Source organism: Ciconia boyciana, chromosome 13 (assembly GCF_034638445.1).
Source record: "Ciconia boyciana chromosome 13, ASM3463844v1, whole genome shotgun sequence".
NCBI classification, from domain to species: Eukaryota; Metazoa; Chordata; class Aves; order Ciconiiformes; family Ciconiidae; genus Ciconia; species Ciconia boyciana.
Genome location: NC_132946.1, coordinates 17,918,114 through 17,943,948, shown reverse-complemented (window position 1 = coordinate 17,943,948; position 25,835 = coordinate 17,918,114). Strand labels below are relative to the sequence as shown.

At 44.5% G+C, this 25,835-nt stretch overlaps 1 protein-coding gene across 3 annotated transcripts in view; it reads right to left on the bottom strand.

Annotated features, from left to right (window-relative positions):
- Positions 1–25,835, bottom strand: part of XPO6 (exportin 6) — a 58,012-nt gene that overhangs the window by 1,106 nt on the left and 31,071 nt on the right. The window contains exons 8-23 of one of the 3 annotated variants that reach the window (XM_072877844.1): positions 22,342–22,468; positions 21,455–21,564; positions 18,947–19,088; positions 18,128–18,217; positions 15,758–15,827; positions 13,832–13,991; positions 13,021–13,113; positions 10,497–10,641; positions 9,884–10,030; positions 8,892–9,081; positions 7,575–7,730; positions 6,144–6,258; positions 5,481–5,652; positions 4,886–5,047; positions 1,880–1,978; positions 635–865 (exon numbers count right to left, since the gene is read on the bottom strand). In XM_072877844.1, the coding sequence (XP_072733945.1) occupies positions 635–865; positions 1,880–1,978; positions 4,886–5,047; positions 5,481–5,652; positions 6,144–6,258; positions 7,575–7,730; positions 8,892–9,081; positions 9,884–10,030; positions 10,497–10,641; positions 13,021–13,113; positions 13,832–13,991; positions 15,758–15,827; positions 18,128–18,217; positions 18,947–19,088; positions 21,455–21,564; positions 22,342–22,468 (2,209 nt within the window). Of the gene's footprint in view, positions 1–634; positions 866–1,879; positions 1,979–4,885; positions 5,048–5,480; positions 5,653–6,143; positions 6,259–7,574; positions 7,731–8,891; positions 9,082–9,883; positions 10,031–10,496; positions 10,642–13,020; positions 13,114–13,831; positions 13,992–15,757; positions 15,828–18,127; positions 18,221–18,946; positions 19,089–21,454; positions 21,565–22,341; positions 22,469–25,835 lie in introns of all 3 variants that reach the window. The other 2 variants (XM_072877845.1, XM_072877846.1) reach the window with 2 other exon arrangements.

Genomic DNA, 25,835 nt, shown 5'->3' with positions numbered 1-25,835 from the left:
CCTGAAGAGCAATGGCCTTCTAGAGTCCCGTGATTCTCTCAAGGCTCCTCTCCTACCCTTACACCCTTGGTCTCAAATCCCCATCATCTCCCACGGGAGAGGAAGCACTCAGTGGACAAGCAAGCTTTAGCAGATGGAAGCCACAGCCTGCTGCACTGCCATGATGTTCCCCATAGGGAGGTTACAGACCTCCCATTTGCTTCACACACATACGAGGGGTTTGAAAGAATTGAGAGCCATTGCAGCTACTCTGCTGTTGTCTTCACTGTAACCCTCAGACATCTGGCCAGCAGCTGGAGCAAGATTTTGGCAAGGATCTGAGTGTCCCACTCTAGAAAATGTCAGTCTACCCCTATGAAAACTTCCTCCAGGAAACAGTCCCTAAACTCCCACAGCATTCAGCAGTCATCCTAACTCCCACAGCATTCAGCAGTCCGAGATGAGATGGCAGTTCTGCTACCGACAGTGAAAAATCCTTGGCTAGGCATTGCTGAGTATGAAAGTGTTTGGAACAAAAGGTACTGCCTCAAAACACTGCCCTGAGAAGCTCACAGCCGCCCGCCAGTGTGTTCTAGGAGAAAAACTGCGCATCCTGGGAATACTGGCACTCTGCTGCAGCGTTTCCCCTTCTTACCCTGTCCATTTTGAAATTCCTTCCCAGCACGTTTTTCTGGTTCGAGTCCACACCATCACAACTGGCCAGGAACTCGGGGAGAAAGGCCGAGTAGAAGCCATCAAAGTCCACTGAGGCCATATTGTAGGTGGCAATGCCGATCTCCTCCTGCAACAAGTCATGTGACTTGTGGACAAGCACCTGAAGTAGCACATTCACAAACTGGAACAGCATGGTTGTCCGGAAGATCTTCTGCACAGTGAGAGAAGCGTACAGTTAGGAGTCTTCACACCAGCAATCCTCTCACAAGAGGGACCACAGCAGCCAACACATTGCTTCAGAAGTACAAACTCATCGAGGTCAGACCAGGCAAGTGAGCATGGCTGCACAGGGCCACTTCAACACCAGCAGCTTCTGAGCTATCAGCGGGGTCTGCAAACTCTTGCGAGCACAGAGATAATTCTCCAAGCCAAGCCAAGATCACAAATGGCTACAATAAGCACATTAATATCAGCTTTAAAGTTAACAGTGAATTTTGCCACACTTACCTCATGCATCTGACCCAAGTTTTAAGCACTGGCATTCAAGCAAACAGCATCGAGTTCCATTCAAACTCCAGCCAGTTTTAGCCCTGCACAGTGCTCCTGAAAGCCAGGGGATCTGGCTAGCTGCCTGAAAGTCTGCCACAGGCAGCTGTTACCATGATGGGCTGTCCTTGAGTTGCGACCACAGATGCGAACCTGAAAGCTCTGCTTTCACAGGCTAACCAGAAGGGCAGGACCCTGGATTCCAACTTTAATCCTTCATGACAGCAGCTAACAGGCCTAAATTAGCAGGTCTGGAGGGTGGGTCCTACATGACAGCGATGGAGACAACCACCTGGCAGTGACCGACTGTAAATACTAGATTCCCATCTGGGTCAGCCGCAGGGTATGGAGGGACTCTGCCACTGTCCCACTGATGATCCCAGTTTCTACTTCCTCAGACAAACCGCACTGTCACTGTGCCTGTCCTGTGCTTTCCCTCACTGTCACAACACATCAAGGCTTTGCTTTGACTGCCTAGAGTTGGGATCCCTCCTGTGCCCACCGCAGCAGTATCAGGGAGGTGGCAATGGCACTCTGACCAGCAACGTATCCATCAGGATCACAGCAACCAACCAAAGGTGTGGCATACAAGCCCCCAGATCCTGACCTTCAGTTCCTGAGCCATTTCAAACAAGTCTCAGAACATGCACAGTGCGCACAATGGTCAACTAGGACCCACCTTGTGGTACAGCTTCTGCTTGGTGTTCAGTGTCTCCAAGTAGAAGAGATTCTGCTTGAACAGGTGAATGTCAGGTTGCAGGAAAGACTGGCCAAATGCCTACGAACAAAGCAGAATTGAAGGAAGGGGACTGGTATTACAACGTGTTGTGGTTTAACCCCAGCCAGCAACTAAGCTCCCCCTCCGGTGGGATGGGGGAGAGAATCGGAAGGGTAAAAGTGAGAAAAACTCATGGGTTGAGATAAAGACAGTTTAACAGGTAAAGCAAGAGCCACACATGCAAGCAAAGCAAAACGAGGAATTCCTTCCCTCCTTCCCATGGGCAGGCAGGTGTTCAGCCATCTCCAGGAAAGCAGGGCTCCATCACGCGTAACGGTGACTTGGGAAGACAAACGCCATCACTCTGAACGTCCCCCCCTTCCTCCTTCTCCCCCCAGCGCTATATGGTGAGCATGAGGCCATATGGGGTGGGATATCCCTTTGGGCAGTTGGGGTCAGCTGTCCCAGCCGTGTCCCCTCCCAGCTTCTTGTGCCCCCCCAGCCTCTTTGCTGGTGGGGTGGGGTGAGAAGCAGCAAAGGCCTTGACTCTGTGTCAGCGCTGCTCAGCAGGAACGGAAACATCCCTGGGTTATCAACACTGTTTCCAGCACAAACCCACAACATAGCCCCATACCAGCTACTGCGGAGAAAATTAACTCCACCGCAGCCAAACCAGCACACAATGTCAGACCTGCCAGGCAGAACAACATCATTTTCACCCTGACACCGGAACAAACCCCTGGGAGCCTCTGCTGCTTCTCGGTGCAAACTAATAAGAGAGGCGGTTAAGTCAACCGTGCTGCTGCCAGACCAATCGGAATGAATAAATTTTAGTGGAAACATGGTCAAATCCTGGCAGAACAGTTGCTAAGCTGGGTCCATTGGGAAGACGTGGGCCAAGCTTGCACTGAAGAGGAACACAGATGCTGAGCACAGCTCCCTTGGCAGGCAGTTTGCTCATGAAGGATTTGGCTGTTTCTCAGGGACGTTACCTAAGGTAGCATGGCAAGCGTGAGCAAAACCAGAACACACGCACAGGTTTTGTTCTCAATCCAAGACAAAAGACCAAGGTGACTGGCAGATGTGTTTAATGTGTTACTGCACTAAATTAGAAAGAAGTTAGTGATGGGAGCTGGGAGGCTGACCTGGGTATTACAGAAGCAGTAAAGAGCCTAGGAACAAAATTTGCTGGACCCTGCTGAACTAGCCTGGTAGGCCTGCACAGACTCTGTGCTAAAACATCTTTTACACCTTGAGCTCCTCTGAAACACTGTACAGATGATGTAGGCAGATGAGGTAAGCTCTGTACAGAGATAGGCAGCAGAATTTTACCAGTTGCTGCCTCAAGGCATCACGAACAGAAGAGTTTATTCCCCCATACCAGCCATTTATTGTTAAACGGACAAAAATGGCCCAAGTCCCTTCAAGACTGAGCCAGTTCTGGACTGGGATCTCTGGTGGAAGCCAGCACACAAACTATTAATATCCTCAACAGAAAACACTGGCTGTGTGGAGAACATTTACAGAACGTTAAATAAGAGTTTTGTTTTACTACTTGGCTCCTGCCATTTTGATACAAGTAGTTCAGTATTGTCAGCCAGCCTCAAGTTAATACTGAGATTATCATGTAAGTATCAGAGAATCACAGAATCATTTAGGTTGGAAAAGACCAACCATTAACCTAACACTGCCCAGTCCACCACTACACCACGTCCCTAAGCACCACCTCTACACGTCTTTTAAATACCTCCAAGGACGGCGACTCAACCACTTCGCTGGGCAGCCTGTTCCAATGCTTGACAACCCTTTCAGCAAAGAAATTTTTCCTAATATCCAATCTAAACCTCCCCTGGTGCAACCTGAGGCCATTTCCTCTTGTCCTATCTTCCAAAACAAGGCACTCAGGTGAGTTTGGAAGTGTTACACTGCTACAGGTGAAAAAGAGATGCTTGGACAGCCCTACATAGGGACCAGTTTTGGCCTCATTCACATCAAAAGATGCTAAGATAAGGAAGGCCAGAGAGAAACACCAATACAGTTTATGTCAGTGAAAGAGCTCCCTCTTCACTGAGGTATCAGAAGGGACCCAGTCTCCAGAAGCACTCCATGATGGGGCAGCTCTGCAAGAAGTCCCCCCAAATGAAGTCTAAGCACATGGCCCTCTGCTCTGGCGTTCACTGCCCTCGGAGGAGCAAGCCCTACCCTGGGGTTGCAGAACACGGTGCAAGCATGCTGCTGTTTACACTGACGTGGGCTGGAGGTGAAGGGCTCCACACCAGGTATTCTGATAGCAGATTAGGAGGCTTTTTTTTTTGTTTTACTTTAAGTTGCACTACCTGTTTTGGGGACAGTTCTTACATCTAAAAACTGCACAGGGACTCATTTGGCCAGCTCTGACCTAAGTAACGTGGAATACAGTCTGTTATTCTTAAAATTTCAAAATTCCCAACCTGAGAAGATTGGTGCTGGCTTTGTGTACGTGCTGGCACACTGCCTCTGCCTTCTCTATTCCTCAGGCCGAAGCCTATAGGATATTACCCCACCGACCCTTCCCTACCAGATCCAATGGTACAGCATAGAACAAGTCCGTATAAACCAAAAGACATCTTGGTCTCAGGAAAACTTTCTTGCACTGACAATTTATCCTAGTGCTAACCGCAAGACTTGTAACAGATGTAAGTGGGTCAGCATCAGTAATGTATTCTTAGGTCCAGATGCAGGATGAAGCATGGAAAGGAATTAACATTCCTTCCTCACTGCTTGCTTCCCTGCACAGTGAGACTCTGTGCCTTGTGAGCACATCAGCAAGACCACTCTGCAAGTACTTTGACCTTCAGCAGTTCCTGAAGGCAAGACCCCACTCAAGACGTGGTCTGGCCCCATCACCCACGTTTAATGCACTGCCACAAGCAGGGTATGCTCCATTGCAGAAAGGGTTCTGGACAACCGCGGGAATAGGTGAGTTACCTGCATAATGGCACTGAACTGTGCTTCGTTCTCCATCTGCTCTTCTGCTACTCCTCTTTGGACACTAGCCAACACACTAGATTTGAAGAAGTACCGCCAATTATGGTGGAGGACCCGGAAAAGCAGCTCGAACAACTCTGCTTTCACATCAGGAGATGAGCGCTAGGAGGAGAGGAGAACAAACTCTGTGCTGGAATCCCACTCATCCCCTGGATCCCACTCTAGCAGCATCACATCAGGTGGCCACCCAGGGCAGCGCTTTGCAGCCAAGGTACCAGAGCATCAAAGCATTTCCTCCTAAGGAAGGCACCAAACTCAGCAACTGTTGGATGATGCTAAGAACACATCACTGAGTTTTGAGTTTTACCTCCTGCTTTGAGCATGTCTGTAGTTTTAGCCTCTTTGACAATTCCTGACAAAATCGTCTACCCATGCTGCTTCCAGTTCCCACTGCCTAGTCACCCAGTTTTTCCCTGCACAGGGACTGGATGTTTACAGCTCTTGAAAAGAAAAAAGCTTCATTGCTCCCACACCCCCAGCAATGCCTTCCCTTCCCATCTCCCCCTTCCTTCACCTCGTGTGAGAACAGCCCTACCTCTGCAATGATGGGGTAGACCTGCTCCATGCACAGTGAGATGACGCTGGGTAGAAAAGGCTTGAATACTTGGCCTGGCTCTTGTACCACCACTTGCAATATTTTCAGAAACTTCTCCACCACCCGACAGCCAGTGCTGCCCTCATGGAGGATGCTCTCTGCCAACTGCTCCCTACGACAAAAACAAAGTCATTGCATAAGGAACCTTCCCAGAGATCTGCACATTTACCTAATTTAAAGGAAAGCAGGTAGTGCCTCTAAACTCGCTCAGCTAATACAGACCAAGTCCATTAAGCCACAGAAGGGAGCTAGGTTTTGATAGACCCCCTTCCCCAACAAAAGCTTGAGAGATTGTTGGGGTACCCTCAGATCCTGGGGAGGAGCTAATAGGCAATGCAAGACTAATTCAGTACCACACACTTCCAGAAAGCCCGTGGGAGAGCTGGAATTGCACAGTGGCCTGTATGATTGATGTGCATGGGCTGGGTGACTTCAGACCCAGAAGCATTTTCCTTAGATTTAGCCCTGGGACATGACAAAAGTCCGGACACAAAGGAGCTGGAAACACTACACTCTTTAGGGGCAGGGACCCATTGTGCGAGCAGCTTACCAAGATAAATCGTCCCGAGGGATACGAAAGAAGTGACCAACACAGGACAATACCTGGTGAACATGTTTAGGAAGGTCTGTATGATTTGCTCGGTGAAAGGCACTCCCATTTGCACCCTCAGTCCTTGAAACAGGGTGAGGAAGAAGCTCAGCATCTCATCTGTCACATCTAAGATAAGAACAGGAAAGCCAAAATAACGTGCTAAGGTAACATTCAAATGCATCAGTAAGTCTTTTATGTGAAATTTGCTCCTCCTGTACAGGGAACCCTATTTACTCTTGGAAATTTAGCAGCAGGGTTGCCATTAGAATCTGAAACCAACAGCTGGTACTACATGGCTTAAAAAATGTTCATCCACTTCTGAAAACTGCCAGGGATGACAAGTACAGGCAGCACCAAACAACTCGGAACAAATACGATACTATCAGCAAGGCCTGTAGTCTGGTCTGCCTACACAGACTGCTTGGAGAAAGCTCTGGCGATGGTCTGGGCCGATCTCCAGTTGTTCACTGCTCGTACAGGGTTAACAGGAAATACAAGGAAATCCAAAACAGCTACACAGCTTGGGGTGGTTAGGAGACAGAATCCAGATTTTTTTGGCAGGAACTGAAGAGAACCTTCTGACTTCAGAAGTCATTTTCAGCACATGGTTGTGCAGTTAGCTGATCAGCACCGCAGCTAATTCTTCATCAGTCCCAACATGCCGTACTGAATAACCACCGTAAGCTGAAGCTGCTCAACTCCTCCTTCATACAGCCGTTTATAGCCAATAAATAGCAACTGCATGAGGCTGCTAGCCTGTTCTGAAGACAGCAGTTCACTGGAGTCACAGGATCAGCTTGCTGTCTTGGATCCTCTCTGCATTTCAACTTTGTTTTGCCTCCCCCACACCTGCTTCACTGACAAAATCCCACCTAGCTCCAAAAGTTTTCCTGGAATGCCTTGCTCTTCATGAGAGAAGCTACCCCTGGGCATTTGAGCTACCCTGATGTGATACAAAATGTAAGTCGCTGGCCACAAGATTGCCAAGCAACAGTCCTGGTTACATCTCAGGAGCCTTTCCTTTACAGGGGAACAACCCCCGCCCCATCATTTGACCTAATCTGATGAGATCTACTCTTTGTCTTCAAGCTTCTGGAAAGAATGTAAGTGGCAAACATAGCCAGACAGGGTATTTTAAAGCTTTTTTTTGTGCTCAGGGTCAGTTCCATTCTTATTTCACTGCTGAACACAACACAAGGCATCTCCATCTTCTGGAAGCATGACAAACCTTCATGCCTGTATCCTAGATGGCAGAGCAGATCTCCCTTTCCTGTTCTGATTCAGCCCAGCCCACCCAGAAGTACAGACTCGCATTACACTTAGGCACAGCAAACCCACACACTTCACTTGAACACCACCACGATTCTACGCTGATGGGCTTTGGACGCTATCAGTAGGTCATAAAGCTACTCACAGCATTAAAGCCTGTCCTATGGTTATACCTGACTGATGAATGAAAGCTGGGAAGAGGGCTAGTGAGACCTGCACGGATTCTTGCAGCGACTGATAACAGATCTGTCGAGACTTGGTGGATTCTCCAGAGATACTTTCTACAATATCTTCTAAAACGCTGAGTGTCTGATGGATGATCACTTTGGCTGCAAAATAAGAGAGGTGATACTTCCTGCATGTGTCAAAACTACTAATCAGAGGCAAGAAATGAAGAGAAGTCAAGTTCACACACACTGTAACTAAAACAAAGTACAAGGCGGCATACACACCAAACTCAGGTTGGAGTCAAAAGTGTTCCCAAGAGCGTGTTCACATTTTAAACATTTAAACAGGTTCAATTAGGTCACTGTGGCTACTCACTTTCTTAAGTTATATACCGGTTTACTGCCCTACAGATGCACCCACTGCTCAACTACTCAGGTGCAGAGGCTGAGGGGAGCTGTAAACAATATTATTCACAATATACTAATGCTAAAGAAACACTAGCCAAGAAAAAAGCAGCACATTATGACACCAAAATATACTACAGACTTCTATTTCTGAAAGTAATAACTGGAGTGACACACAATCGCTGTAGAAGCTAACCCAAATCTGGGAGAACTTAACTGCCTCGGTTCAACCCACGTGAGCAGTCTGCTGATATTCTTCTCGTGAGGAGCAAACCACCCTCTCCCATGCTCCCTCCCTGCACACAGCTGACCAGCACGTCAGGTTTGTCAGAAGCTGTGACACTGCATACTTCTAAACAATTTTTAAAGTGATTCTCAAAAAAGACACACCCAAAAGCAATCCCAAAACATAACACAAACTTCCAAAGGCCCCTGGACTCCATCAGTTCAGGGCTCTCCTAAATATATACACCTACAGTACTTCAAGTCTGGAAGAAATTCTTATTTTCCCCTTAAGTTTTTATAACCATAATCTTAATTAACGCTGCCTCCAGTCAATGTTTCTAATACTATAGTGTGGTAGTCCCAGCATTAGGCTGTGAAGTATTCCTAATGCAATCACCACTACTCAAAGTTTTATCACAAACTTGATCCCACCTTCCCTGCACGACTGAGGAAGACAGTACTTTGATGGAAGAGTTTACAGGCAACTGGGGGTGAGAGTGCCCTTTACACACCCACAGAAAAAGGGTCTCTAAAAAAAGAAAGAAAACAAATTGCTCCTTTCCTGTCCTCCCCATACGCTAAATACAGTTTCTCAGCCAAAATAGCTATTAGAAAACCAGCTTAATGACACCTATCTACCATTTGCACTGCAGCTGTCAGAAAACAGCACACACCGAGAAACTTGGTACTTACTGTCCTCCAGCTGTACTTTCCTCTGTGGCAAGATAGCGTTGGATTTTAGTTGGCGGTATTCTCTCGTGAGGGCAGAGATTAGGCTGGCGTGGTTGGTGGAGCGAACTGCCCACTGCTGTTCGCCCTCTGGAAGATTGGGCCAGGGCAGCAACAATACGTTCGACAGCGCCCTGCACACCAACACCTGGGCCTAGAAGCAACGTGACATTAAGCAAAGAGGCAAAGTTTTACCGTGTTTGCTATTCGCTTTATGCTAGAGCACAACCCTGGCGTGACATTTTACAGCTGTGCAAGACATCCAGCAGTGCTCACTATTTGAGGAAAGAGTTCAATAGCACAAGTTGAGCCCAAGCGAAACCTAGCAGCTCCGCAAGGTAAGAGAGAAGCAAAGCTCCATCACTTAAAGGCTGGAACCAGGTCCCAGCTCTGTCAGCCCTTCCCTGCAACAGTAAGACTCTATTCTTCATATCCATAAAACAAAGATGCCGCCACTTTCATTACTCCTTGTCTGGTTTACACACTAAGCTTCTGTGCTTGTACGGCACTTTATGCCTCCATGACAGCACACAATACAACTGCATCCCAACCTCCACTGTGGCTCTTCAGTATTTCTGTAACATAAATACTAACTTGGACTGAGGTACATGGAATGCTAACACAAGTTTCACAGAAAACTCTTTCTGTATGTCAGAATCAACATGCCCGTACTGTAAAGACAACACAGAGTCAGGGACTGTGTCAGCAAATGAGAAAGGAATAAGATCTCATAAGAGTTGCAATCATGTTTTTTTTTCCTTATGCTGTTGCTCGAAATAGATCATTACTGACAAACTGTATCACTGGGATTCCTGGATATCCACAGTACAGAGATAACTGCTGCCCCCTACTCCCTCTTTTTTTTTTTCTTTTGAGGTTATACCTCACTACAGTAAGAACTGAGGCACAGCTTCCCAAGCATCTAATCTACATTCATCATGTTTGAGACAGATTACCTTATCAGGAAGCCGCTGAGCAGAAGTGTCCGTGATCCTGTTGAACACCTTCTGTACTGCTGGGATGCTGATCAAGAACACCGGTCGCACTGTGGTGGCTAAAGAGACTAGCAGGTGGCATGCAGACAGCAGCAGCTTCTCCTGCACCTGCAAAAGAGGCGGCACACAGTCAGGCTGCCCAGTAACACCACCGCACAGAACCATACGGTGCAACACTGGTGTCAGACAGCACAGCAAGCTGCCACTACCAGGTTTTTTGCAAGCAAGACAGTTTATAGTATTTATTTGCCAATCAAAGCACAGGTCCTTTCCCTTAATACTGCAGGAGAGAGACATTTCCCCACTTTCAAGCCATTAGACTGAGTTTATATGCCTATAAGTTGCTTACTCTCGTATTAGCTTGCCCTACAGTGCTATTATTTAGAATTGCTCTTGGTCTCACCTTACATGAGACATTTGCTGTGGCTCTGGAAGACAGACATCCAGCTCTCTCAGACTGGTTCACATCAGGAGCCACAATGTGGTCCAGAGCAGACTGTTAAACACCTGAACACAACAGCAGTCTCCTGCTCTAGGTGGAAGCCCAGCTTCAGCCCAGCACTGACGAAGGTACCTTAGAGCTGATGAGGGGTGTGATAGCCTCCAGAGCAGTGGAGACGAGAGAGATGAACTGCTCCGGGTTCTGCCGGTGAACTTCGCTGTAGAACTGTGCGAGCCAGTGCGCGTAGGCTTGCAGCGCTGCCAGGGACTGTGCATGGCTGCAGAGGAGCAGAGCAAGGGTAAGATACATACACGGGACAAAAGGTACACAAGCAGGACAGCTGCGGAAGGGCACAAGTCCTGAGCACGGTGGGTAGTTTCAACAGCACACTGGGAAAGAACACTAGTATTCTCAAAGCTGGCAGATTTTTCTTTAGAAATCGTTTAGTAGTCTAACTTAATCATAACCCAAGTTTCACTGACAGTGATGAGAAGTTAGTTTTAAAGTTGTATACCACATTGGCTTGGGAGGACTGTTGTGCCAGGGAACATTAGGTAAAGACTGCAAAATGGCACCCTTAGTTCTTTTCAGAACCCTTTGACATTGCATTTGAGCACCTGAAGAGGTCTGGGATCTCTGTTTAGACTCAAAGTCTTGTGCTGTTATTAAAGCTAAAAGCAACGTATGGTGGCATTCTGATTCTGCAGACTTCTCAGCTCTCCACAGAAACAGGCAGAAAGATGGAAATCAATCCCGAATTCACACAGTTGGAAAGACTGCAGAATGGCAAATGCCATGACAATCACTTCTAGTATTCTCTAGTCTTGCAGCACAAGATTCATTTCACATGCCCGCTTGATTACGGGCAAGGGGGGACAGAGGGTAATTGCCTTATAGAACTCTTTTGGAATCTAGTTGCACACCGCTGTCAGTCTGTAAAACACATTGCCCCATCACAAGGACGCTATCTAACTAATCCCTATTCTGCAGATTTTATTGACAAGAGTAGTCTGTGAACACTGATATTCCCTCCAAAAATAAAGGCTCTCCCACATGCGCATGTCCCCACCATAGTGACTGCATTTAAGATCTCAGTTGCCTACAGCTGGCGACTCCCACTCTGCATCAACCACCTCCTGAACACCTCTGCTTCTGCCAGCAAGTCCAGCGGGTTTATGCACAGTGGGGAAAAATAAGAAAGCCTATTAAAAAAAGATCTTACCTTTAACAGCAGGTTGAAGGGGTTTTTTTGAATCACTTTGCCTTAATATCTTGTCTTCCCCCCCTTAGTATATTTATTGCCTAAACTCTCCCCATTCTTCCATTAACTGAGAACAGGCGCATTCCTTGTGATTATGTTAGCTACGTGGCCTAAATTTTTTTCTTTGTCCTGGACCCTGTACATTCGAGGCATATTTAAAGGTGTTCTGTAACTGGACTCATCTAGTACGCAACAGTATTAATTCAAAGGTATAAACCGATAAGGTCAATTTTTTAGTCAGCCTACCAGTTGACTGTATTATACTTCATAATTATACTTTTGGCACAGCACCGTATCAAGATTTTTGAGTCAGGACATTTCTTTGGGATCACACAGACAGGTGTCCTCCAAATCTTTGACGATGTACCTTTGTTACACTAGCATTAGAAAATGGATCACAAGTTTCTTCAGGGACATGGGACAGAGAAAAGGATGAAAACCCCTCACTAACAGATCATGGAAAAAGCCTCTCAAAATACTTTAAGACAGAAAAGGAAAGAGATCATTAAAAGAACATCATCTGAACAAAACTCAGAGCTAGTAACTTGGGGTTATTAGGAGAATCCAGGGACCTATACAATAAAATCTAGTGTGGGTTTTCAAGGAGCGGCTACACATGCAATCTTGATGCGTTCAAAAGGATAACCTTAAATTCTGCTCACAAACGCCAGCTGGCAGGAAAACAGGTTTGTACTACACAACCATTAAGAATGGAAGGTCTCTAAAAGGCTGTCACAGAGTGGTGTTCTATTGCTAGCAGCATCAAGATTTCACACTTAATGTCAACTTCTGGATCGAAGGCATTTGTTTGTTTCAGAAACGGCTTGCACAGCTGGAAGGCATATGTTTGTCTTGGAAGCCAAGGACTCAAAACCCTGTACTAGGAAAAACATCTTTTACCTGAGCCACAGATCTGACTTTGGTAACAAAAAATCCATAAACTGGAACTACATACCGACAGTGGATCCATTTCTTAATACCACTATTGTAACACTTATTTTGCCGTTTAATTATACTGCAGAAGAACTAAGCTTTTACAGCCATTAGTACAGGGCAAAATAACAGTTTGCTTTTAGAGCTAATATAACTAGTATTTTTACTTCTCATCGCATTTTTATTTTTCTTTAAATAACCTCAGTACATCAGTTGGAGGAAACAGTGGTCCAAAATGCTGGCAGCAGCCTTGACCTTCAAGAGTTAAAAGAAAGCGCCCTCCTGGTTAGCTAGTAATCACTGGAGAGATGTGCTTTTCAGAACATTTGCCCAGCAAGTGGTTAGAGCACCAGATCTAGGAGGTCTAATGCTTCCACCACCCCACGTAGGTACCGAATCTGGATACAGTCATTTGCAGTGTGTGTGTGTATATATATATGTATGTATCTCTATCATACTCACACATCGATAAGGTCAGGTTTCAGTACAGATGGTACTGCAGTTTCGATGTTGTATAGTTTAATCTGGGATCCATATAGCGTTACTTTTACCAACCTGAAAGTGAATACATATATGGTAGTATAAAGGGAGTGTGAGATGGATATACGCATGTACAAATCCACTTGAACATCTTATCTGAATGCAACTCTTGGCAAGTCTGTGTTAATATTTAGCTAATATGTAGACAAGATTTAGACGATTTAGTTGAAAATAATTTAGAGCCTATTTCACTGTTTGTGATAAGATGGAACAAGTACGATGTTCCTGCATGGAAATGAAAATACATAATCAAGGCAGCTGTGTAAAGCCCTGAAATTCTGTAACTTACAACTATGAGCTAGTTAAGTTTCTTGGATGTGAAGAATCAAATGACGTCTGCCTTTCAGTTTTCACAGAGCTTTTAATTTAAGAAAAGAGATTTTGGTGATTTAGCTTCGAGATATACAACTCTGAAGTAATCAGACTGTACATCCCATTTCCTTGCATCAAACACACAGATGCTGGAAAACAAGTACCTCAATCTTTTCAAGTGATTGATTTTATTTAATCCCTCCTATTAGTTATTTCTTTGGTTAAGGGTTTAGAAAGCCATCTGGGAAACTTAGCACTGATGAATGTAACACTTAAGGTACTGCCCACTGAGTTCTTTGCATATCAGTTTAATCATAACAAGGGCAGGCAGAAAGAAACCTTGGTTTTCACACTCACTGCAGTGGTGACAATTGTTCCTTGTACTGGTGAAGGGACAGCAAACTCCCCCTCCTGTACCTACCTCTCCACCACTGTAAGAGCATCATTGAACCTGGCAGCAAACACATCCCCAATGAAGTATTCTGCTAAACGACCAACAGCCTGCAGCAAGGAGCTCAGGTCCCTCAAGGAGCAGTGCAAACGGCGGCAATCATTCTCTGCAGTGATGTTCAGCCTGTGACCTGGAATGACATTATGGTTCATTAGCAATGAAGCCAAAAGACCTAAGCGTAAATAATCGCTTGCGCTAACAGCTACTAAGAGCCTAGCAGTTTGAAAACCTCATACTTTAAAAACCTCATGCAAGAACACACACGTCACCTCATGACTAATAAATATAGCTCTTTGGGCTGGGAAACCTAATTACAAAGCTACAGGAAACGCAAAGTTTATTCTAATTACATTACAAGCATTCTTCTTAAATCAGCTCAGCAGTGGGTCACAGTTCAAATCGGAGCACTGGCCAAGTGACTGAAATACTCAAACTGAGTAAGACAAGTTCAACTGTTCCGACCACCACAGTTCAAATTCCTCTTTAAAGACTGAAACAGATGTTACCAACCCTTTCAGTCTTTTACACATTTGTTTTCCTCTATTTGGTACTAATACCTATATAAACAGGAGCCCTTCTGGTTATCTGTTGACATCAAAAAGCAATGCCAGCTCTGCAGAGAAGGTCATTACCCGGACTCCCTCTGCTGGCTATAGTGCAGTAAGTGTTCCAGCAGCAGAAGCTCCCTGGGAACAAGACTGCATTTGCTTTTGATGTGAAGTCTCGTTATTTACTTTCCTGTTTCTCAGATACAAGAAACGCTCTGATAACTAGATTTGCCAGTCTTATTACCTATGCAATTGTCCTACCGCTCGGTTGTGCATTGGTTGTGCACTGCTCTCCAAACATTCCAGACCTTTTACTAAAAAAGCAAACATGTTCTCCAACACCACATTTCAAAGGAAATCTGTTTTTCTTTCCACTGCCCGTAATTAATCTTGGATTAAGTTTTCATCAACAAGCTTGCCATTTTGTACCATCGGCACCAGCATACTATCATCCTGTTCTGAATGCCCAGTTGCATCTGAGCTACTTCTTCTGACCCATCATCTAAACAGCCAGTCCACATGACAGCTTCTAATACAGACTGTTGCTACAGCATTAAAACCTTACACATTGCTTATCCTAGGTCTGAAATGATCCTAAAACTGGAAGTATTTTTTCCTGAACGGTCTATACAACAATAGCCAATACTGCTATACATGGCAGAATGAATATGTAACAGATTCCTTTACTGGTCATAGCAGAAAACTTAAGTATAACCTTAGCTACAATCTTCCCTCATACAGATCTCACTACTGCTACTCTCCTTATTTCTCAGGAAAGAGCAACAAAGCTATGCTCATGCTTTTTATTCAGTTGAGAGCACTGGTATCTTTGTAAACTACCTTATACATGAAAGCTCCTGAAATGCCAGCTAGATAAGTCTTCAGGAACTACTACTACATCCTAAGTACTTCATCTTCTCATTGACTCACAACGGTTTTAATTCAAGCCTAAATAAAAATGCTCCTATGGTGGACAACTTCACACCAGATTTGAGCCCAAAGCAAAAAGGAGTGCAACCTTTCTTGAAATAAGTTTTAGTGGGAGGAAAAAAGTAACGATTATGTTAACTCCACGTTACTGTAGTATTTGACATTGCATACTTGTTCTTAACACATACGGTATCTTCATTTCAAGTACCAGAACAACGCAAGAACCATACCAATAAAAAAAATAAATCACATTAAGATTTGTCTGCTACTGGAGTTTTACTACTGAGCCATTTCACACCATACATGTGTTCAGATCCTCAACAGAATACAGAAGAAGCAACACCAAAGCAGGTCTAGAGTGTTTTTACAATCAGCTATTCAAAGAGTGAGGACTGCAGTGCTGGATGGTGCTTATTACCTGTCCCTGAAGTGACCACAAACTGCTGGAGTCCCAGATACACTTCCAAGTTATCCTGCAGAACTGGAAACTAGAAGACACAAGAAATGAGCATGATTTTGGGGCCTGGCAGACAGTTAACACCCAACTACTAATTACTCAGTTAGAGCCCACTTTTCTTATTTCTCCCTAGCGCCTTCAAAAAGACATTTGGAGAAAAGGCAAGTTGCTAGGTTCTGGGCTGATCCTGCATGCCACAGCTTCTCATGTCTTGATAGTTGTCACGGAAACAAAGATCATCACCCTGAAGGCACTTCTCTGTGGTAGCTCTCCTTTTCCCACAAATACCAGCAATCAGCCTAACAAGATAATCGTCTGTCAAGTATAAGTGATGGCACAGCATGCCACCAGTATGAATATGCAGATGGATGTATAACCCAGACCAAACAGCAGGGAAAGGCAGAGCCTGGAGCGCAGGAAGCCTGTGCTGCATCCACCTCACCCGTAAGTATCAGCTTCTCAAAATGCAGCTATCAAAATATTATTCAACCAAAGAAGATGTGCCTCTAACAGAGTACAGAAGGGAAGTGCTGCAGCACTCTGCCAGCAAGCTGCAGGCTGCATCAAGAACAGCTGAAGCCCCATGGGGAAAACAGCCAAGGGAGCAAACACCGCAGTCGTCACGCATCCTGGTCCGGGAACAGAGTGTTAGCCTAACTCCATTGCTCAGGACCGACAGCAAACATGCCTGATCCTGGTGATACTTCAGCTGAGCAACAGGTTACACTACCACGGGGGAGTGTGTTATAAAGTGAGACCAGAAAGCCTTCTAAGCAACATTCGGCCAGCCAAGGTACTTCAGTGGTATCTATTAGGGCGTTATTTGCCTTGTGCCTGAATGCATTTGTATACATACAGGACAAAACTGCATACTGACCTTTTCCTTGCAGATATCCCACCTGAAAAAATATTTTCCAACCCTTTCAGTCTGGCATAGTTCTACTTAATTTCTGTTGGCAAAGTCTCCACATTTGAAGTGGTTGGTTTTATGGAAGTTCACTCGTTCATCAGCACAGGGAAGTGCAGCCTTTTGTTTTCCAGCATGGGACAGAGTAATGGCAGCTGCTCTACACTGTTTTCATTATTTGCTACTGATAGACTAGCCACTGCATTCAACAGCACTGCAGACTGCTCTGAAAAGCACACACTGCCTGAGCACCTCCCAGATTATCCAGTCTACAAAAATGAGCTAACACAGGGCTGAAGAAAAGCACTCACTATCAAGTTTCTAACAGGCTGTGCCTAATTAACAGTTGAGCACCTTTGTATAACTGCAGGAGGAGAACTATTTAAAAAAACAGATAGTCTTCCTCACATTAATGTGTCACTTTAAGGAAGCCACATGCTCTTCACCATATGACCCACATGCTCACTGTGCTCACCGAACTATTCCATTTGTTTGCCTCTTGCCGACTCATGCCATGCCACCACACTGCAGAGGAACTTCTACTTTCGTATGAGGACTATTTTGCTCACTACTTCAGAATTTTAGTAACATGCTTCTAGTGCTTAGCTCAGCCATAAAGTTTCTTAAATAAAAATATCAATTAAAAAAGCAGTTCGGGTCAGGGATCTTCTGCCTGCCTCTGCAGCAGCTCAATTTTCTCTGCTTCTTGGGAATATGGTTCAGAGGTATGTGGTATCTCCAGCAGAATTAATAGACTTGCTTTTGAGATCCCACTGCTATACTTGCCTTTCTTCTCACCCAGAGAAAAAGCACCAACTGCTCTGAGTTTTGGGATCCACTGGCTTACAGCCTCAAGATGTCCTCCTCAAAAACCATTACAGTGCTACAAACCCAGGCAACTTTTACAACACCAATTCTAGCAACAGCAGTGGCACTAGCTGGAGAGAAGCACTTATCTGTGTTTATCAGATAATTTCCAATTGTCCAAGGCGCCCTTCTCAGCATCTGTATCTAGCCTTTCTTTTAAACAAAGATTTCACTCTCCTTAAAACCCTAATAATGACACTCACCTGGCCAATTCGCAGCACAGCCTCCTAATATAAATGCCGAGGTAAACAGCAGTGAAGGATTGCTGCCAAATATTTACACTTTGACAGATGGGAATTTCTAAAGAGCTTAGTGTCCAGCAAGTAGGACTCAGATGCTCACTGAAGTACCCGCTTTAAAACACACCAAGAAATTTGACAAAGCCAAAAACCCAAGCTTTTTCCTTCAATTTCTGGTCTCCTCTTTGCCAAGTTGTTGCATCCAAAACCAAATCTCCCTACTTGTTTGGCACTGAGGCCACTATCAAACAGCTTGTAACAAGCTCCAGCAGCTGGTGTTCATTTCACATTGCACTTTTGGTCTGCATAACTACTTACTAGTGTGGAGAAGGCATGAGTTGGCAAGAGCTCCATGACTTTTGCAACCACTTCCAAGCTCTGGCGCAAGTACCGCTGCCACTCGGTCTGCTGCTATGGGAAGAAACACCAAGGTAAGCACAGCACTTCCAGAGGGAAACAGATGGCTTTCTGTAGACTAGTAGGTCTTAATTGATGCTTGGGACCAGCTAGCTCCTTTCTAGAGCTTGGCTTTTGCAGACACACAGATACAGAAGAGATACTGCTCTTATGATTCTCATATGCTGCCAGACACCTGATGGATAATAATTTTGCCAACCCATGCTTTGGGCATGCATGCATGTTTCCCTGGAGTGATAAGCCACAAGCGTTCACTCCTAAAGCACAGGCACTGCTCAGATGACAAGCATCCGTTACACAGAGCAGCCTGCCCTTCCAGTGCTCTGGCCTCATCCATTTTGGCCACCTACTCCACTTTTACATTTATCAGTATTGGGATGATGTTTACCAGTACTGACTTAGGAGAAATAAGCTTAAAGCTTGTGTCTCAGAGATGTTTCAGCATTTAAATTCCAACACAACCAGACGTGGACACCTAATGCCTCTGATAATCAGAACATAAGTACCTATATTCTTTCCCCATAAGAACCAAGTTAAAAACAAAGGTCATATCCTTCCAGTGTGACTAGGTACATTTTTGTTAAAAGCATTTTGTGCTGCTTTAAACCTCAAACCCCACACAGAATGGAGTAAAGAAGCAGCTGTCTAGCTTGTACTCCAAAGTACAAGCTCCGGGAAAGCCATTTTAGGTGTTACCAGTGCAAGAGTTAATATCTGGACCTGCAGCTGTCCTTGTTCAACTCTGCTCCTTACATCATCATCCAGTGTCTCGTCATCCAGCTCCTCCAGCTGTGCCTGGTTATACCTGAACTGGATTCGATTCAACACCTCTGTCAGCAACAGAACCAAAGCATCTTCGTACCTACGACCATGGAGAAAACAGAGCAAGAGTTTGATAAAACAATTCTGCAGAGACTGCTGCGCCCACAGGCCTTCCAGCGAAGAAGATATGTAAAACAGATGACAGTTTAAAGCGCGCCACCGCAAAGAGCCTGCAAAAGCACAGCTTTATAGGTTTGTTGAGGAAACACCAAGCAGATCCTGTGATTAAGAGTATCATGTCATTTCAGGTCACAAGCTACCTGCAAGGAGAGAGCCCTGGCAATATCTGATAACCCTCTACCTGTGAAAGGGAAAGAGAGAACTGTTAGCAATAGAAGCAGCCCAAGAGTTCAAAACAGGAAAGGTAGGAGTGGCTTGCCAGGAATAATAGCAGATGTACATGAACAGGAGGCACCAACAGCCTCTTGTTGCTAAACTGCTCCTCAGCAGCCTGTCTGGTGCTCTGCTTTTTGGGCAGCAAATGAGGAACAGATGAAACAGGGCAGAGTTATTGCTGCCTACCTCAAAAGGGGACCTCCCCTAAGGCTATTTGTTCTGCTATCCTCTTTCCCAACACTGTTGGTAAATGAATTCAGGCCCTTGTCCTCTGAAACAAAGCCCGCACTTTTCCCACTTGCACTGTGACACTAAAGGCATGTCACTGAAAGATATCTTTTCACCTCTCAGAACCTATGCAGCTGGTACAGAGCACAGAGTATCCTTCTTCTCATTGATCACCTAAAAATAATGCCAAGCTGCAAAATCAGCACAGAGCCACCTGAGCATGCAATCATTCCTGGTGACACAGTGCCACAGTTTGGGGATTTCGAGGGGGTTTCATTTGCTTGATTGTTTTAAAAACCTCCTTTCTCAAAACAGCTGGAGTCTGATGCAGAAGTCATGCTCCTTTCTAGGTGAGATCAGGTTGGAAAATTAGGCATTAGCATACAGTGACAGAGTTTCAGAGCATGATGCAATCCAAGTGTGAGACTGTCAGCTGTGTCACTAGCTAAGCAGCTGAAAGCTGTCTGTGCAAGGTGGCTGAATTACCATCTTTTCCATAACCACATGACGTAACTCTGGATTTGGCAATTTATCCAGTAGTAAAAGTTGAATGTGTACAAAATGCAAAGTTTATAAACCGCAGAACAGGAAACTTCATCTGTGCTCCTGTGGTGTAACCACTCCCAGACTGTCAAACTGCAGTGTTTACACGTCTGAGAGCACGCAGGAAGTTGTAGCTATAGAAATCGTCACTAAGGATAGGTAGTTCTGACAAAACAGTACAGGCTTCAACCACTTATGATTTTTTTTGTTTGTTTGTAGTCTGACATATCTCCTAGAGACACAGATATTGTTAGTTTCAGTTTTCCCCATAACAAACTATTCAACACGAAGATAACGCACATTACATGCACGTTAGCCAGATGAAGAGGAGCAGAATGCCAAGGCAGAGTTCAACAGCATTAGGCAGAGAGCAGCAAATTAGGAACAAATGATAACAGAGTTCAAATGCAAATACCTACTACTTGAGAAATTAAAAAACCCACAGTTCCCATGCTGAAAGGAAGAGAGCTGTCTGGTGTAAGCTAGTTCCACATTTGTACCTTGTGGTTATGATGCCAGGCTGTCTTTCAAAACCCAACCACTTTATTTAGTGTGCTCAAGGGAAGGAAGCCGCCTTCTGCCCTTAGTGGAATGTAATATGGCACAAGCCATGGCACTTTTAAGCCTCCAAAACTTGAACGAGATGCCAGTCTATTCACCAGATTTTTAAAATGGCAGCAAAGGGACTTTTATCAAAAGAGAGACACCCATTTCAGGATACAGCATCTACAAAGGAAGAGCTGCCAACCACTGTTGCAATTGATACACATGATTAGCATCAGAGGTAAGCAAGTGGAACTTTTAACTTCCAAACACAGTCTCATCAATATTTCTCAGAAACATATCCTCCATTTAAACAGCAATTTTAAAATCCTAATTAAACAAAAAATTTTTCCTAATTCATTAATTAGTTGCATGAGCTGTCTGAACACTTACTAGGCAACTTACTCTGTGGTCTCCTCCTCTAATATGTGCTAAAGCGTGCTCTAAAATTTGCTAAAATGTGTTACAGTTCTATTTTAGACTGCAAAGCTTTCTTCCTCTGGCTGCTAGGTTCACACACAACATATGTAAGTGACAGTTCTTCTACCCTAACTTGCTCAGTTTGAATTCTTTTGCATGAGTGTGAAACACTGAAGTTTATACTTTTTATACTTTACAATTTTAGAAGAAGAAAGGACTCAACCACATGTGAAGTTGGAGTAGGCAATAGCTTCTCACAGTCTTGAGTACCGAGAACATGGTGATCATGAAGTCTCTTTGCAGCTGTCACATCCTGACAGCTTCCTGACTGCTTACCTGTTGAGTACTGCTTCTTTGTCTGCCAGACGACTTTTAATTTTGCTAGTCAGATAGTCCAAGAAGAGCGTCCAGATGTCTAAGCAAGAAAAGTAACCTTCATGGGTAGGCTGAAATACACCAAAATTCACAATGAATATCGCAAGATATGGTAAGATCATTTTCACACAATGAAAATATGAGTTAGTGTGCACTTCAATCCATGAGAAGAACTTCTTGCTTTATTGGAAAATTTCTAGGAGGTCACTGGAGAGATTTATAGCTGTTAAAAGATGAACAAGCCCTTCAGCACAAGGGTGGGAACCCAGGAATTACAAGGCTGGTCTCAGTGTTAACCTGTCTCATGGCTTGCTGCTTCTAGCATTTTATAAATCTGCTTCCTCGTCATTATTGACATATGGTGGTAAAAAGGGCTGAGTTGCATTGTGACAGCTTCTATGGCAAGGTAACATGTACCAAAAGCCACAGGGTTGGATTTTTTAATACTAAAACTAAAAGTTACAAGGAAAGCCTCAGATACAGTAAAAGCAGCAGATTCAGGAGAAAGAAAAGCATCCCCAAACACAAAACAAGCAAGCTAGAAAAATTTTTCCAGATAACATTGTCCCTTCCAAGGACTAGCAAAAAAAAAAAAGCAGAAGCAAAGTTAAACACCAGACAAGTTTGTTCTTGCAAGGTGACTACATGTGAGCACTGTCTCCAACTAAATCCAAGAGCACATTAAGCCATTTCCAAGTCCCTAGCACTACCGGGAAGTGCCAGTAAGACAAGTTAATTGTTTTTTTCTGGGCTAACTTTAGGTATCAACTTCACTGGGGAAAACAAGCAACCCTTGCTGTACAAGACAACAGAACAGACCGAGGAAAAACAATGTCGCAGGGCTGTACCTGATGAAAAGTGTATTTGAACAACAGTGCCAGAAATTCAACCACGGGGAACTGGGAGTAGGATTCAATTCTTCGTAGGTGGACGCTCACAAAGAGACGGAGAAAGTCCGTAAACTTCTCAATGTAGCTACAAGGGAAAGAAGAAAACACAATTGAGAAAACACGAAGGATGCCACAAGGGAAAGCAATTTCACTGAAACAGTGATAAAATTCGCTCAAAATCCTTTCATTAAGAAGTTACAATTAACAGCCAGTAGAACAATTAAAATAAAGCCCTGCAACAATTACCTACAGGACGGGCAACCCTTCATTCCATTAATACCTGAAACAGCAGAAAAGACAGTCTAGTCAAAAGCAACTTTAATATTCACATAAATATAACTGAGTTCAGTCAGACCTGCAAATAAGCACAATCCCCCCCCACCCCAGAGAAATAAGTATTTAATAGCAAGGGTCATCTTACTGATGTAGATAGGATTAGTGAAATGAACTGTACCACTGAGGAATTCAGCTGGAAGCAAGAAGTTAATGCAGGAGTTAGCGATACACATGTAAAAATTTACACAAGGTAGTGGGAGAGCCATGGAGTTGAGAGCTGGAAAGGACCGTTTCTTCTGCAGTGCAGATGAACTATCTAAAAGTTTCTGAACTGAGCCCAGGCTTTTGTGACTGTATTAGACTATGAAGACAAATCTTCCACTAAAGCATGGGACTACTCAATGCTTGGAACCATGCAAAGTGAAGATCCAAAAAGGAGCCTGCTACCAAGACTTCAGGGAGTCCAGCACGAGCAATGACCTCGGTGCAAGCACTGGTGGGTTCTTGAGTACGCGACTGGGGAAAAATTACAAAGACCACAGTGGAGTAAGCTTTTATTGTGGAATAAGATCACGCCCTACGCAACATGAGCTTCATCAAGGTTACAAATCATCTTCATATCTATACAGAAAAGTGTTAAATACTCCATCAGTATACAGGACCCATACGTTCCAACATCATACACAAACAGCAAGAGCTCTGGTGATCCAGTGACAAGGGGGTGTGTGTGCCCATCCTTCCCATATGGCAAGAGCTCTAAAGTACAGAGTACTTCAAGTTTTTCTTCAAAATAAAAAGTTAGGCTTCACAAAGTTTCAGACACCCTTGAGCAGTCTGGTTTTACCATGCTGCTTTGCTCTCTCCCTCTGCAAACTCTTGATTTTTTTTTTTTTTTGGGGGGAAAACCACTCTTTCTAAAGAAAACACACTCAAGACCAGAAGCATTGCCAGCTAACAGAGAGCACTGTTGGTTATTTACAAACCTACAAAACCCACACAATACTTTGAATATGCAAAAAGATTACATCTCCTTTTTATTTGGAACTGCCAACTTGACAAGAAATCACTAAATGTCTGATCACTGACCAAACACTTCAAAGCAAAGCTAGCAAAAAATAAGAGTCCAGACCCAAACACTGCCTTCAATTTTTTTTCATTTTTATTTTATAAAGAGGCTCTGATCCAAGACCTGTGAAATTCTTACTTGGCTCCTACCCCAAAGCCCCTTCTGCAACCACCGTGTCATCTCTTGCGTCCTTACTAGCCATTTCCCACATTTTGGGATCTTCAAGTTAAAGCCAAACACAAATAAAGCAAAAGACAGTTTAAGCTTACTCTTTCTGGACTAGTGTGGCAGTACCAACCATTCAAAACCACACTGATTTTGTAACAGAACAAAAATAACCAGCACCACGAGAGGAAGAGAAAGGACAGATGCAGGGCAAGCAGGTTCTGAAGATGACAATCTACTGAAGGTAGTTTCTTCAGTGCCATTTTTGTTTAGGATTTTGTTAGTCCAAGCCAGGACGACACTCCCATGCGGTAAGTTCTTCAGTTTTGGACATAAAAGTATAGCTATGCCCTTAAGTGACAAAAGGAAAATCCTCACATCCTTTTCATGGAGAGGACACAGTCAGCTCAGAGAAAGCTCCACTCCTCCAGAAGCCAGCTAGATTTTCCCAGTCTTCAGAACATCTTAGTTCCATCCCTATTTCAGACCTTAGCACTGAATAGAGGGGTCTCACAATTACAGACACCAACAATCTCTGTGTACAACACGTCTAAGGAGCAGAACATAATGATACAGCAATACCATCTCTGTGAAGGCCAACACAGCTACAGACCTTCCACAGCCTTGCCAGTGAAGGCTGCTCGCTGATGTTTTCCGTAAAAGAAAGAACAAAGTTAAAAAAGGGATTGGGGGCTTCCAGGAGAGCTTTTCTGAAATCCAGAGTGTAACCCCTGGCTCTCTGGGCACATATCTTGTACGCAAAGGTGGCAGATTTCTACCGTCCTAGAATGCGTCTTATTTTTAGGAAGCAAGCGATACTGAAGTCAGAGCGAGTTAGTAAAAAAATGAGCAAGTAGAATTCACTGTTAAACAGAAGTAATGATTAATCTAGATTTACTATCCCAAAGTTACACATGTATCTAAAGATATGGAAAAAGGGAATTTTACAAAAGAAACATGCAAGTCATCTCTACAAATGGACCCACAGTTTCTTCCTAAACTTGTTTTTTCTCCCAAGTGGACATCAAAGAAAAACAACAAAACCCCCCAAAAGCTCAAAAGCCTTGCTGCCGCATCTGGGAATAGAAATATTTTATACAGCAGCACCAGAAATTTATTTCCATCATCAGGTATCCGTAGCAAGATACTGAGCACATTCACACAGTTGCAACCTATTTGCCAACATTAGCACCAGTCTGCCCGCCACCCCACGGCACACGCTCGCACAGCGGGCCTGCAACGAGAGGCAGCATCAAGTCATCACCTCTTCCACCACCCTGCCAACACATGGATTCAACCACTCAACACAACAGCAAGACAAGTCTCACTTTCTCTCCTACAAGTAGGAATATCCGACAGAAAAGAGTCGAGCTGTTTTAGGCAACCAGGATGGTAGTAACTTTCTGGAAAATGGCAATACGCAGCCTCCCGAGATGCTGCCACTTCCCTGCTGCCTCCAGTCAAGCATGCCAGACAGCCTCTGCGGTGGAGCCATTCACGGCTGCTGTGAATGGAGCTGCCCAAGCTGTCTTTTGGTGTTGTTTAAAAAAACCAAAAAGCAATCAGAAATCGTCATGTCTCAATGAAGGGTAGGAAACTACTTCTATTTTCTTTCAAGTCATGACTCGCAGAATATCTACCCACTCTTTGTATGTTTGAGTTTAAGCAGAGAAGGCAGATACCGACCAGGAAAGGGAATACTGCAATGCCTTTACCTCACTGAGCCTCTTCTGTTTTCTGTTACAACTGAATGAAGGGCAGGTTCAGCTCTTGTGCCACCTCAGACCTGCAGTCAAACAGTAACGAACGGGGGAAAGGGGAGGAAGAGGACAGGAAAGAATACAAACCTGTGCCACCACGGTCCCTTAGCAAACTCAGCCCCTTACCAGAACCTTACCTGTGGGCACCTACCTTTCTGCCTGTCTCCCCCAGCACAGTACTCTGA